Source organism: Panthera pardus, unplaced genomic scaffold, assembly GCF_024362965.1.
Source record: "Panthera pardus isolate Hobbes unplaced genomic scaffold, ASM2436296v1 HiC_scaffold_12, whole genome shotgun sequence".
NCBI classification, from domain to species: Eukaryota; Metazoa; Chordata; class Mammalia; order Carnivora; family Felidae; genus Panthera; species Panthera pardus.
Genome location: NW_026526677.1, coordinates 98,472,787 through 98,483,119, shown reverse-complemented (window position 1 = coordinate 98,483,119; position 10,333 = coordinate 98,472,787). Strand labels below are relative to the sequence as shown.

Below are 10,333 nucleotides of genomic sequence, written 5' to 3'. Positions count from 1 at the left end.
TATTTCTAGCTGAATTCTGAAGAATGGATTGAACTTCAGTAGCACACTTTAGGCAGAGGGAATGCTCTGAGCAATGTGGATGGGAAAAAAAAAAAAAAGAATTGTGGTATTTTGTGATTTGGTCAGTCACCCAGCATAGTATGTGCATTGATATTATATAAAACTGCAAGGTAGTTTGGAGTTAGATCATGACTGTTAATTTCATTCAGGAGACCATTAGCAGTGTTTAAAGGTTTCTTTCTTTTCTTTTCTAAAAAAATTTTTAATGTTTATTTTTGAGAGAAAGAGAGAGAGGGAGACACGGAATCTGAAGCAGGCTCCAGGCTCTGAGCTGTCAGCACAGAGCCCGATGCGGGGCTCGAACTCACAGACCGTGAGATCATGACCTGAGCCGAAGTCGGACACTTAACCGACCAAGCCACCCAGGCGCCCCTTCTCTTTCTAACTCTACTGATAGGAAACAATAATGGACTCCTTAATCAATCTTAGATAAAGGCCACTGAATTGCAGAATAAGGAGGTCTGACGGATAGGTCTTTGAGTCCAGAGATATTCCTCCCCCCCCTTACAGGGGCACACAATAAACTCAATTCCTTAATCAGTCAAGGGCTTTGTGGAGGACCCAGGTGGGAGGATCTGAGAGGGAACTGAGTACTTACGGACACGCTAGAGCCTGCAAGCTCCCCAAGAAGAGGCTCAGAATTAACAAATTAGGTCAGGGCACTTCCTTCTTCAGGAAGAAAGTTCCCTTTTTTCATAGTTTTTCCAACGAAGCTTTTAGATTAGAGAAGTGGAAATGACTGGAAACTGCTTTTGTTTCATGAGAGGAGTCCTCCTCGGGCTAGGGCTCGCAGCTGTCTTTCTGTGGTCAAGGCCTGGTGCTGGGGATGCTAACCTGCGGTGCAATGCGCTGAGCCCGGGGAATCTTGAGCACATACCCAATTCCCAGAAAAGGAACTAGTGTTCAGAAGCCAAAAAAGGGGGAAACGTTTTGTTTTCAGAAGGTCAAAGGGCCTGGAAGAAGAGCTTGCGGCCTAAGTGTCTTAAGCCTTTCTGGAGTGTTCGTAATCAGGCTGGAACAGTCTGCAGCATTCGCATTCCTGTCCCTCGGTGCCGACTTAATGAGTTTAAAACACCAAAGGGGTGGGGAAATAACTTCCGTTTTTCTCCCACGATGTTTAGAAGCAAATGACTTTAAGCTCAATTTCCTTATTTATCAGGTATGTGGCGGAAGACTTGACGTTAAGTTTCTTTCTACGGCTAGCTGTCCTAATTTAAATACCCCAATCACCCCTCAAGGAGCGCCAACCTAACAACCCACAAGGAACATGGAGGGCTCGGCTTCTGTCTAACGCGCAGACTCCACCCCAGACCCCGCCCCTTCCTTTCCCGGATTCTCCAGCAGAGGGCGCAGGCGCAAAGGTTCTGTCTGGGCCCGCCCCCGGGGGCAGGGGAGGGGTAGGCGGCGCGGAAACTTGGCCTCGGCTTTCCGGGAGCTGTGGCTCGGGAGGGGGTGGCGCAGGAAGGGTCGCTACCCAGTCGGGACCGGGCCGCCGGCTTCCCGGAGCGCCGTGCGCTCCTCCCGTCCCCGGGCTTGCGCTCTCGGAAGGGGCGCGCCCGCGCGAACCTCGCTCCCGTCACCGCCCACTCCTCCTCCCCGCGGCCGCCCCTCCCTCCGCCCGGACAGCCGGCGGCGGCTGCGGCGGCGGCGGCCGGGAGAGGCCCCTCCTTCACGCCCTCCTTCTTTCCCTCGCTCGCAGCGGAGCGGAGCCGGCGGACGCGGCTGGGCCCCCAACCCTCCCCGGGCCATGGCCGGCAACGTGAAAAAGAGCTCTGGGGCCGGGGGCGGCGGCAGCTCCGGGGGCTCGGGCTCGGGCGGCCTGATCGGGCTCATGAAGGACGCCTTCCAGCCGCACCACCACCACCACCACCACCTCAGCCCCCACCCGCCCGGCACCGTGGACAAGAAGATGGTGGAGAAGTGCTGGAAGCTCATGGACAAGGTGAAAGGCCTGCCCAGGACCCGCGGGAGCAGGGGTGGGCGTGGGCGGAGGGGGCCGAGGGAAGGGAAGGAAGGGACAGAGGAAGCTGGGGGAGGGGACGGGTCATGCGGGGCTGGGGAGGCGAGGAGCTGGGGTGACCCGGCCGAAGGGTGGGGGACGCGGGGGTGAGGAAGAGACCGGGAAGGTGGGGGTCGGCGGTGGGGGGAAGGGCTGCGGTTGGGAGTTGGGGAACGTTGAGGTAGTGTTTGGGGGTGGCGAGACAAAGATGGGGTGGGGGCTGGGGTGAAGGTTAACTGGGAAGCCACCAGGGCGGAAGTATAATGGGGGGGGTGCAGAGTTTGGGGCTCTGCAGGGTCTGGGGATGTGGGTCACGGAATTGGCCCCAGGAGGTAGGAGGGAGGGGGAGGGCGAAGAAGAGCGTGCAATTTACCGGCTGGGGCTGTTAGCTGGATGAGCAGTCGAGCTCTGAGTCGGGAATTAACGTTTATGGGCTCCGGTTGAGAGACCTGGGGTCAGGACAACTCCGTAGGCAAACTGCGCTCGGGGAGAGCCCATAGTTTTTTCTCATTAAGATATTAACACCAAGGTAAAAGAAATCGGGATGTTTAAATGGCCAAGGAAGGAACTTTCCTCCACCTCTAGCGCTGGGGCAAATTTTTATTCTCCAAAACATTGGATGTGATCCATTGCTGGTGCTGAGATTAAACCACAAGTTCTGGTTAGAAACATTATCTTCTGAAAGATGTATTAACGGAGCGTGCTAAGCAGCAGATTCTGACTTCTTCCAGATTCTGACTGCTTCCAGAACTTCCTCCTCATGCTGCTTTTAGCTGGGTTCTACTTTTTTCGTGGCCGACCTGACTCCTTGTTACAGGACCTGACTTTTAAGTTTGTTCAATGAGCTTCTTTGCTTACCTTTTTTAAAGCAAGTTTGAAAAATATCGCTTTTATATTTAGCCATCAGGTGTGGCGTTTGGGAGAAGTTTGCCTCATTATAGTGTCTATAATGTAGTAGTCCAGAGTCCTTAAAAGTGTTTAAGCATTTTGAGAGCACCCAGTACAGTGTTTTCTTAGTATTTTTCACGTTCATTAATTAACAACTTATTTTTGGAAAATTTCATATTGTCAGTGAAAAGTAACTGGAAGTATCTGGCATATTGTAAGAGAATGGTGTTATTTCCTCCAGAGGAAAATTGGTTTTCTCTGGTTCCTCTCTAGGTCTAGGTTCCTCTTCTGTAAAGTTCTTCATGGATTGTTTTGGACTAAAACAGCTAATAAGAATGATTATGAAACACTTGGCAAATATAAAAGTGCTGTATAAATGCTTAATAAGTCCCGTGCGTGCATTAACACTCCTGAAGTGCATACGAGTGGTTTCAGAGCCACTTTTTCGGGGCTGGTGTTTCTCATGTTAAATAATTGGTATTGTAGTTAATGATACAAGTTTTTTCGTATTTATTACGTTGGTGGGTGTAGTTTTAATTTCGTTATTTAGAAATTGTAATAAAACCGTTACAGAAAGTTAGGCATGTAAAGGAAACTTTAAATTCATTGACACCTTTAAAAACGTTTTTTTTTTTCTTAAATGTTTACTTATTTTTGAGAGAGACAGAATGCAAGTGGGTGAGGGGCAGAGAGCAAGGGAGACAGAATCTGAAGCAGGCTGCAGGCTCTGAGCTGTCAGCACAGAGCCCTGTGTGGGGCACGAACTCAAACCACAAGATCTTGAGATCGTGACCTGAGCCGAAGTCGGAAGTTGGACCCTCGACCGACTGAGCCACCCAGGTGCCCCTCATTGACACCTTTTTAAAAAAATACCAAATGTATTCAAGATCTGAAGTTTGTAGGTTTGCATTTAGGGATTTACAGCTGAGGACTGAAAAGGTTCTCCTGGATTAAAAAAAAAAAATTGTATGTTTAATTAGTTTCTCGTGTAAGATACGTGTATGCAATATACCCAAACTTGTATGGATTAGAGACCTTTCCTTAAAAATAATACACTTTTCCTCAAACTTTTGAATCTCTATAAGGTAGTTCAAATAAGATCCTTTTTAAAGTTTTTTTCCCTCATTTCTTTAAAGTATGTGTATAGCGATGTGATTTTTTTCCTGCAGGATGTTTAGTTGTATGGGGAGAATAGGACTCACTTTGAGTGCTTTTCAGGTTTTGATAGCTTCAAGGGAAGTAGGTGCCCAGCTTTTCCTTTCTAGTGTTGGGAGAGAGGGATGTTTTATTCTTGTGTTGCTTGTCTTAGAAGGTGATTTTTAGTAATGTCTCTGCCCCATATCACACATTACTAGTCTTGTTTCTGGTGTATTAGGCTGATAGGTTCATATTGCTCTCCAGATCTCCGAGTACTTTCATAAGTATTGGATTGAACTGTTTCTTTTATGCTTGCATATTTTTTTCCACGTTTTTATTTGGTAGAGTCTTAAATAAATGTCACTAACCCTTCTTCATGTGGTATGATGTAAGTGGTAAAGAACTTACTGTCAAATCCACAATTGCCCCACACATTTATTGAATTCGGTTCTGAGTCTCTCTCTCACACCTGTTCTATCCTTGTTGTTGAAGCTAGGTGAATATTATTCTAGCCTATCAATGATCAGTGTCTTGACTTCGTGCTGGGAACTTAGTCTCTTCCCCTCCCCCAGTATTGAATGTGTGCAGATGGAGAAGTCGGCATAAGTCATGGGTTCTGGTCAACACAGGCCCGATTTACTAATCCATTGTGGAACTTAAACTCACTGTCGGAAAAATCCTTGTGCTGGGACACTTGTTATTAAACAAAAAAACATGGTCAACCTCTATGTTGCCAGCCGAGTATATTGTAATAAATACTTGTGTAAATACCTGTGTGTGAAGAAAGTGGCTGGGAAGAGAGGATTGGGCAGGGAAGTGGAGAGAAAAATCCTATAAATTGCCTTAAATGTAAACTTAGAAGTAGTAAGGTATCTAGTGAGACTCAAAATTCCATTACGAAGTAGAGCAGGAGTTGGCAATCTGTTTTTGTCAAGGGACAGCAAATATTTTAGGCTTTGCTGGACACATACTTAGTCTTGTATTCTTTGTTACTGTTTCACAGCTCTTTAAAAAAGTAAAAGCCCTTCCTAGCTTGCAGGTGGACAAAAAGAAAGGGCTGGCGGTTGTAGTTTGCCTGCCCCTGAAGCAGAGCAACATACTGGCTATATTTTAGGTCTATGTTATGTTTTTATTTCGAATTAGCTTATATCATTAAAACACTAAGGTGTTGATTTTTTTTAATGAGATATAATTTATAAGAGAATTTATAGTTCCCTTATGATTTTAAGGGAAAAAGCTTCCCTTTAAGGCATGAGTTTTAAAAAAGTATTTTCAAAAGGTGATCCTTCTGCTACCTGCCTTCTTCTGTTTGTCCCACCTCTGTCCCACCACCCCCCAAAAAATACCTTGAGTAACTTCCTGTATTTGGGAAGTAAGAGGCACTAATTAGAATTTATGATTCAGTGTATTTCATTGGACTACATCCTCCTTTCCTTCCTTCTTCCTTCCTTCCTTCCTTTGCACACCAAGTCCCAGGCATACTGCTAGGTGTAAATTCTTACACTCCAGATTACATTACAGTGATGAGTGACTACGTAAGTATGTAAACAGTGATAGGAGATCTCTTAAGTTTAAACTTATTTTTTCTGTACATATTACTTCTGTACTCACCTTAACCTCTTGAGATTGTGAATTCCGTGAGGACAGCACAGCGACCATGATCTGCTTATCTCCTGCAGTGTCCAGTCATGAGGACTTATACAATAGTAAGAGCTTTGTAAATATTTAAATTGCTTTGTGTGTTCTGAAGGAATAACTGAAAAGAAAACGTGTGGGGGTGGGAATAAATTTTAATCACATTAAACTTATTTCTTGCAGTAGCCCTTCGGCGGTATCATCTCTTTTATAGATGGAGACACTTGGGCTCAGAGATGTTACGTAATTTAATTTAGTTAATGGTGGAGCCTGACTTGGAATCCAGGATAACCCACCTCCTTAGGCTTGGTTATTTCCTCCATACAGTACCTTCTCAGGTGTTCCACAAAGCGTCAGTAACGGAAACCATTCAGCAAGTGACCTGTGTGGTTACAATAGTCCTCACGCACACACGTTCATTAACGCACCCGAGCAAAGTAGACATTCTCTTGAAAAATAAGGTAGCATTTGATACCATCCAGTGAAATGTCTGTTACCTGCTTTCAAGTTCAGTGTTTGCATTTCTTCAAATTAATGTATACTGGTTACTTTGCATGGTAGTCACAGAGGCTTGTACACTTCATTTTCCTCTTCTACTTAATTTGTGTTCTCTGCGGTAGTATTTATCACTTTTTCATCCGTTTCTCCCTTCGCTAGAGCTCTTCAGGACCCAGGCTCTGTCTTGATATCAGTTCCTGCGCCTAACATGTGGTACTTGCTGAATGAAGTGCAGACATTTAACAAAATAAAATGAGGTCAAAACATAGTCCCTCCTCATTTTTTTGTATGATTGATTAGGGGGGAATCAGGTAGGGAATCCCCCCCCCTTTTTTTAATGTTTATTTATTTTGAGAGAGAGAAAGCAGAAGTGCGGAAGGGCAGAGGGAGAGAGAGAATCCCAAGCAGGCTCTGTGTTGTCAGTGAGGAGCCAGACTCGGGGCTCCATGTCACAAAGTGTGAGGTCGTGACCTGAGCCGAGATCAAGAGTTGGAAGCTTGGGCGCCTGGGTGGCGCAGTCGGTTAAGCGTCCGACTTCAGCCAGGTCATGATCTCGCGGTCCGTGAGTTCGAGCCCCGCGTCAGGCTCTGGGCTGATGGCTCGGAGCCTGGAGCCTGTTTCCGATTCTGTGTCTCCCTCTCTCTCTGCCCCTCCCCCCTTCATGCTCTGTCTCTCTCTGTCCCAAAAATAAATAAAAAACGTTGAAAAAAAAAATTAAAAAAAAAAAAAAAGAGTTGGAAGCTTAACTGACTGAGTTACCGAGGAGCCCTAGGAATCTTCTTGAGTGCTGAATTAAAGTATCATTTACTTAAAGTAGTTTTACCTTTTTCGATTATAAAGGTAATATACAGTCATTGTAAAACATGATTGTGTTGTTTTTATGCTATTAACTCCCCAAAAGGATGTAAAATTCTTCATAATTTCTTATGAAATGAGCTCACTTGAGCATTTCATGTGATTCATGGTAGAAATTTTGAAAGGTATATAGAATAAAAGTGGGGTTGGGCCAGAGGAGAAGAGAATTTGTTCTGTTCATTTTGTAGCTTTGGCTAAAGTTTTTGGTAATTCTTGCTATATATAGTAAACCTTGTCGTTTTTTGTTTTTTTTTTTTAAACATACAGTGTAGACTTGGCTTCAGGTAGAACCCAGTGATGTACCAGTTACATATAACGACCAGTGCTCATCCTGAAAAGTGCCCTCCTTCATGCCCATCACCCATTGACCCCGCCCCCATCAACCCTCAGTTTGTTCTCTGCATTTAAGAGTCTCTTATGGAATGCCTCCCTCTCTGTTTTTATCTTATTTTTCCTTCCCTTCCTTTCTGATCATCTGTTCAGTTTCTCCGATTCCGCATGTGAGTGAAATCATGTGATAATCTTTCTCTTATTTCGCTTAGCCTAATACCCTCTAGTTCCATCTGTGTTGTTGCTCATGGCAAGATTTCATTCTTTTTCACTGTCGGGTAGTATTCCATTGTGTTTATATTATGTACCACATCTTCTTAATCTATTCATCAGTTGATGGACATTTGGGCTCTTTCCATAATTTCGCTATTGTTGATAGCTCTGCTATAAACATTGGGGTACATGTGCCCCTTCGAATCAGCATTGTTGTATCCTTTGGCTAAATTCCTAGTAGTGCGATTGCTGGCTCGAAGATAGTTCTATTTTTAATTTTTTGAGGAACCTCCGCACTGTTTTCCAGAGTGGCCGCACCAGTTTGCATCCCCACCAATAGTGCAGTAGGGTTCCCTTTGCTCCGCAACAGCTGTTGTTTCCTGAGTTGTTAATTTTTGCCATTCCGACCGGTATGAGGTGGTATCTCCTTTTGGTTTTGGTTCGTATTTCCCTCATGGCATGTTGAGCATCTTTTCATGTGTTCTGTTTGCCATCTGGATGTCTTTGGAAAAGTGTTCGTGTCTTCCGCCCAGTTCTTCACTGGATTATTTAATTTTCGGTAGTAAACCTGTTTTTAGTATGTTGTTGGTATGTTTTTAGTATACATACACTAAACCTGATATGGGGATGGCAACCATAACGTTTATGCTGTGAAAAAAACCCCATTTCCCTAATGATTAACCTAGATCATTAAAAGAAAAACAAATTAAGTATTGGTTTGGAAGCTAAGCCTAAGCTTCAATCACATTTTTTAATGAAGCTGTTAATTCTGATCTACGTTAGGTTTGTTGAAAGTAGGGGGATTATGACAAGCAAGTCATTGTGAAATGTTTTCATGATTAGCACATTTTGTGCTGGAAGGAAATAGGTGGGAGTAGTCAACCAGGAGCACTGGAAGCCAGCCTCAGCTCTGTCCCCACAATGTTCCTTCCTGCAGCAGCTTCCAAAAGGAGGAGGGGAAAAGGGTGCAAATTTCAAGCCCTGGGAAGATTGGGTGCTACTCTCATAGATGCTCCTGCGATTCCTTCAGAAGAAATCCACAGATGACTCTGGGTCTCCTGTCTGCAGCTTTTGGGATGGATGATGAGTCTTTCTTAGCAGACTCTGCTTCCTGGGCACCCTGTCAGAACCATCTCTGGTCACTGCCTTTCCTCTGGCTCTGGGATCAGCCATGAGGAAGTCTTAAAATGAGACCAGCTTATTGGTAGTTCAGTGAATGGGATGGGATCCTAATTCCTGCCTCTTCCTTTCTTAGACCTGCTTTGCATAGGTGTAACACTCTTTATGAAAAACAGTTTAATGCAGAACAAAATGTCTCCCTTTACTCTCATACCTTTAAGTGACTACCTCTCCAGAGGTACCTGGCATCTATAGCTTACAGTCCGTCCTTATCCCTTTCCCTAAGTGGCTCTGAGAAGGTTGGATGGACACCTTTTGCCCTTGAAAGATTTATCAACTTGAGCAAGTTACTGACTTCTTAGCATTTACTCCCTAAGACTGATAGCTGAGTTCTAATCATTCCTTATATTGTAGACCAGTTTACAGTTTCACATCTGATACATCAAAAATCTCAAAACAGTGTGTTTTAGGAGAATGAAACTGAGATTCAGAGAGATTAAATAACCTAAGTCACCCACCCATCTAATACTTTTGTTTTTTTCTGTGGATCTTGAACTGGTATTCAGATTCTGTTAAGTGATTCTTATAAACAAGTGCTTCTCATACTTTAACATGAATTCAGACCATCTGGGGATCTTGTTAAAAATGTAGAGGCTGAATAGATCTGGGGTGGGGCCCTCGATTCTGTAGTCCTGACCAGCTCTCAGGTGATGTCCATGCAGCTGGCAAAAGGACTGTGCTTGAAGTACCAAACCTCCATACCACAATTGCTTTTATTTTAGGTAAGCTTGCTGGATTTTTTTTTTTTTTTTTGAAGGAATGGCAATAGGATATCTTGTTTATATTGAAGATTTTAATTATTATGTTCTTAAATTTCAAAAGTAATTTATACTCAGAATTAAACATTTTTAAACCAAAGGGGGATTCTTTTTAATTAAAAGAATATTTTTTAAGTTTATTTGAGACAGAGAGAAAGGAAGGGGATCAGAGAGAGGAAGAGAGAGAATCCCAAACAGGCTCCGTGCTGTCAGTGCAGATCCCAACTCAGGTCTTGATCTCATGAACTGTGAGATCATGACCTGAGCCAAAACCAGAGTCGGTTGCTTAACTGACTGAGCCACCCACGTACCTCAAAAGTGGGACTTTAAACAAAAATGGTTCTAGAATTTTTTTTTTTTTATTTGCTAAATTGTGGAGATTTTCCATGTTAGTACCACATATAGGTCTTCCTGAATTTTAAGGATTGTATAAGATTACATAATTAAATATGTTTACTGAATTCATATTAACAATCTTTTTGTTTGTTTTATTATTTCTTTAGAGAGCGTGCAGGGGAGGCACAGAGAGAGGGGAAAGAGAATCTTAAACAGGTTCCATGCTCAGTATCGAGCCCCTATGTGGGGCTCAGTCTCCCGACTGTGAGATCATGACTTGAGCTGAAATCAAGAGTCAGATGCTTAACTGTGCCACCCAGGCACAGTATTGATAATCTTCTAGGTTATTTCTGATTTTAAATATCAGAAACTGTGCTGCAGTGACTATCCATTTTGTGGTTTCTGAATATTTCTTTAGAATAAACTCCCAGAAATGCAATGTGCT

General features: G+C 43.8%; 1 protein-coding gene across 3 annotated transcripts in view; it reads left to right on the top strand.

Annotated features, from left to right (window-relative positions):
• Positions 1-1,476: 1,476 nt before the first annotated feature.
• Positions 1,477-10,333, top strand: part of CBL (Cbl proto-oncogene) — an 85,137-nt gene continuing 76,280 nt past the window's right edge. For 2 of the 3 annotated variants that reach the window (XM_053900371.1, XM_053900370.1), the window contains exon 1: positions 1,477-2,002. In XM_053900371.1, the coding sequence (XP_053756346.1) occupies positions 1,808-2,002 (195 nt within the window). In that variant the 5' untranslated portion in view covers positions 1,477-1,807. The remainder of the gene's footprint in view (positions 2,003-10,333) is intronic. The other variant, XM_053900369.1, reaches the window with a different exon arrangement.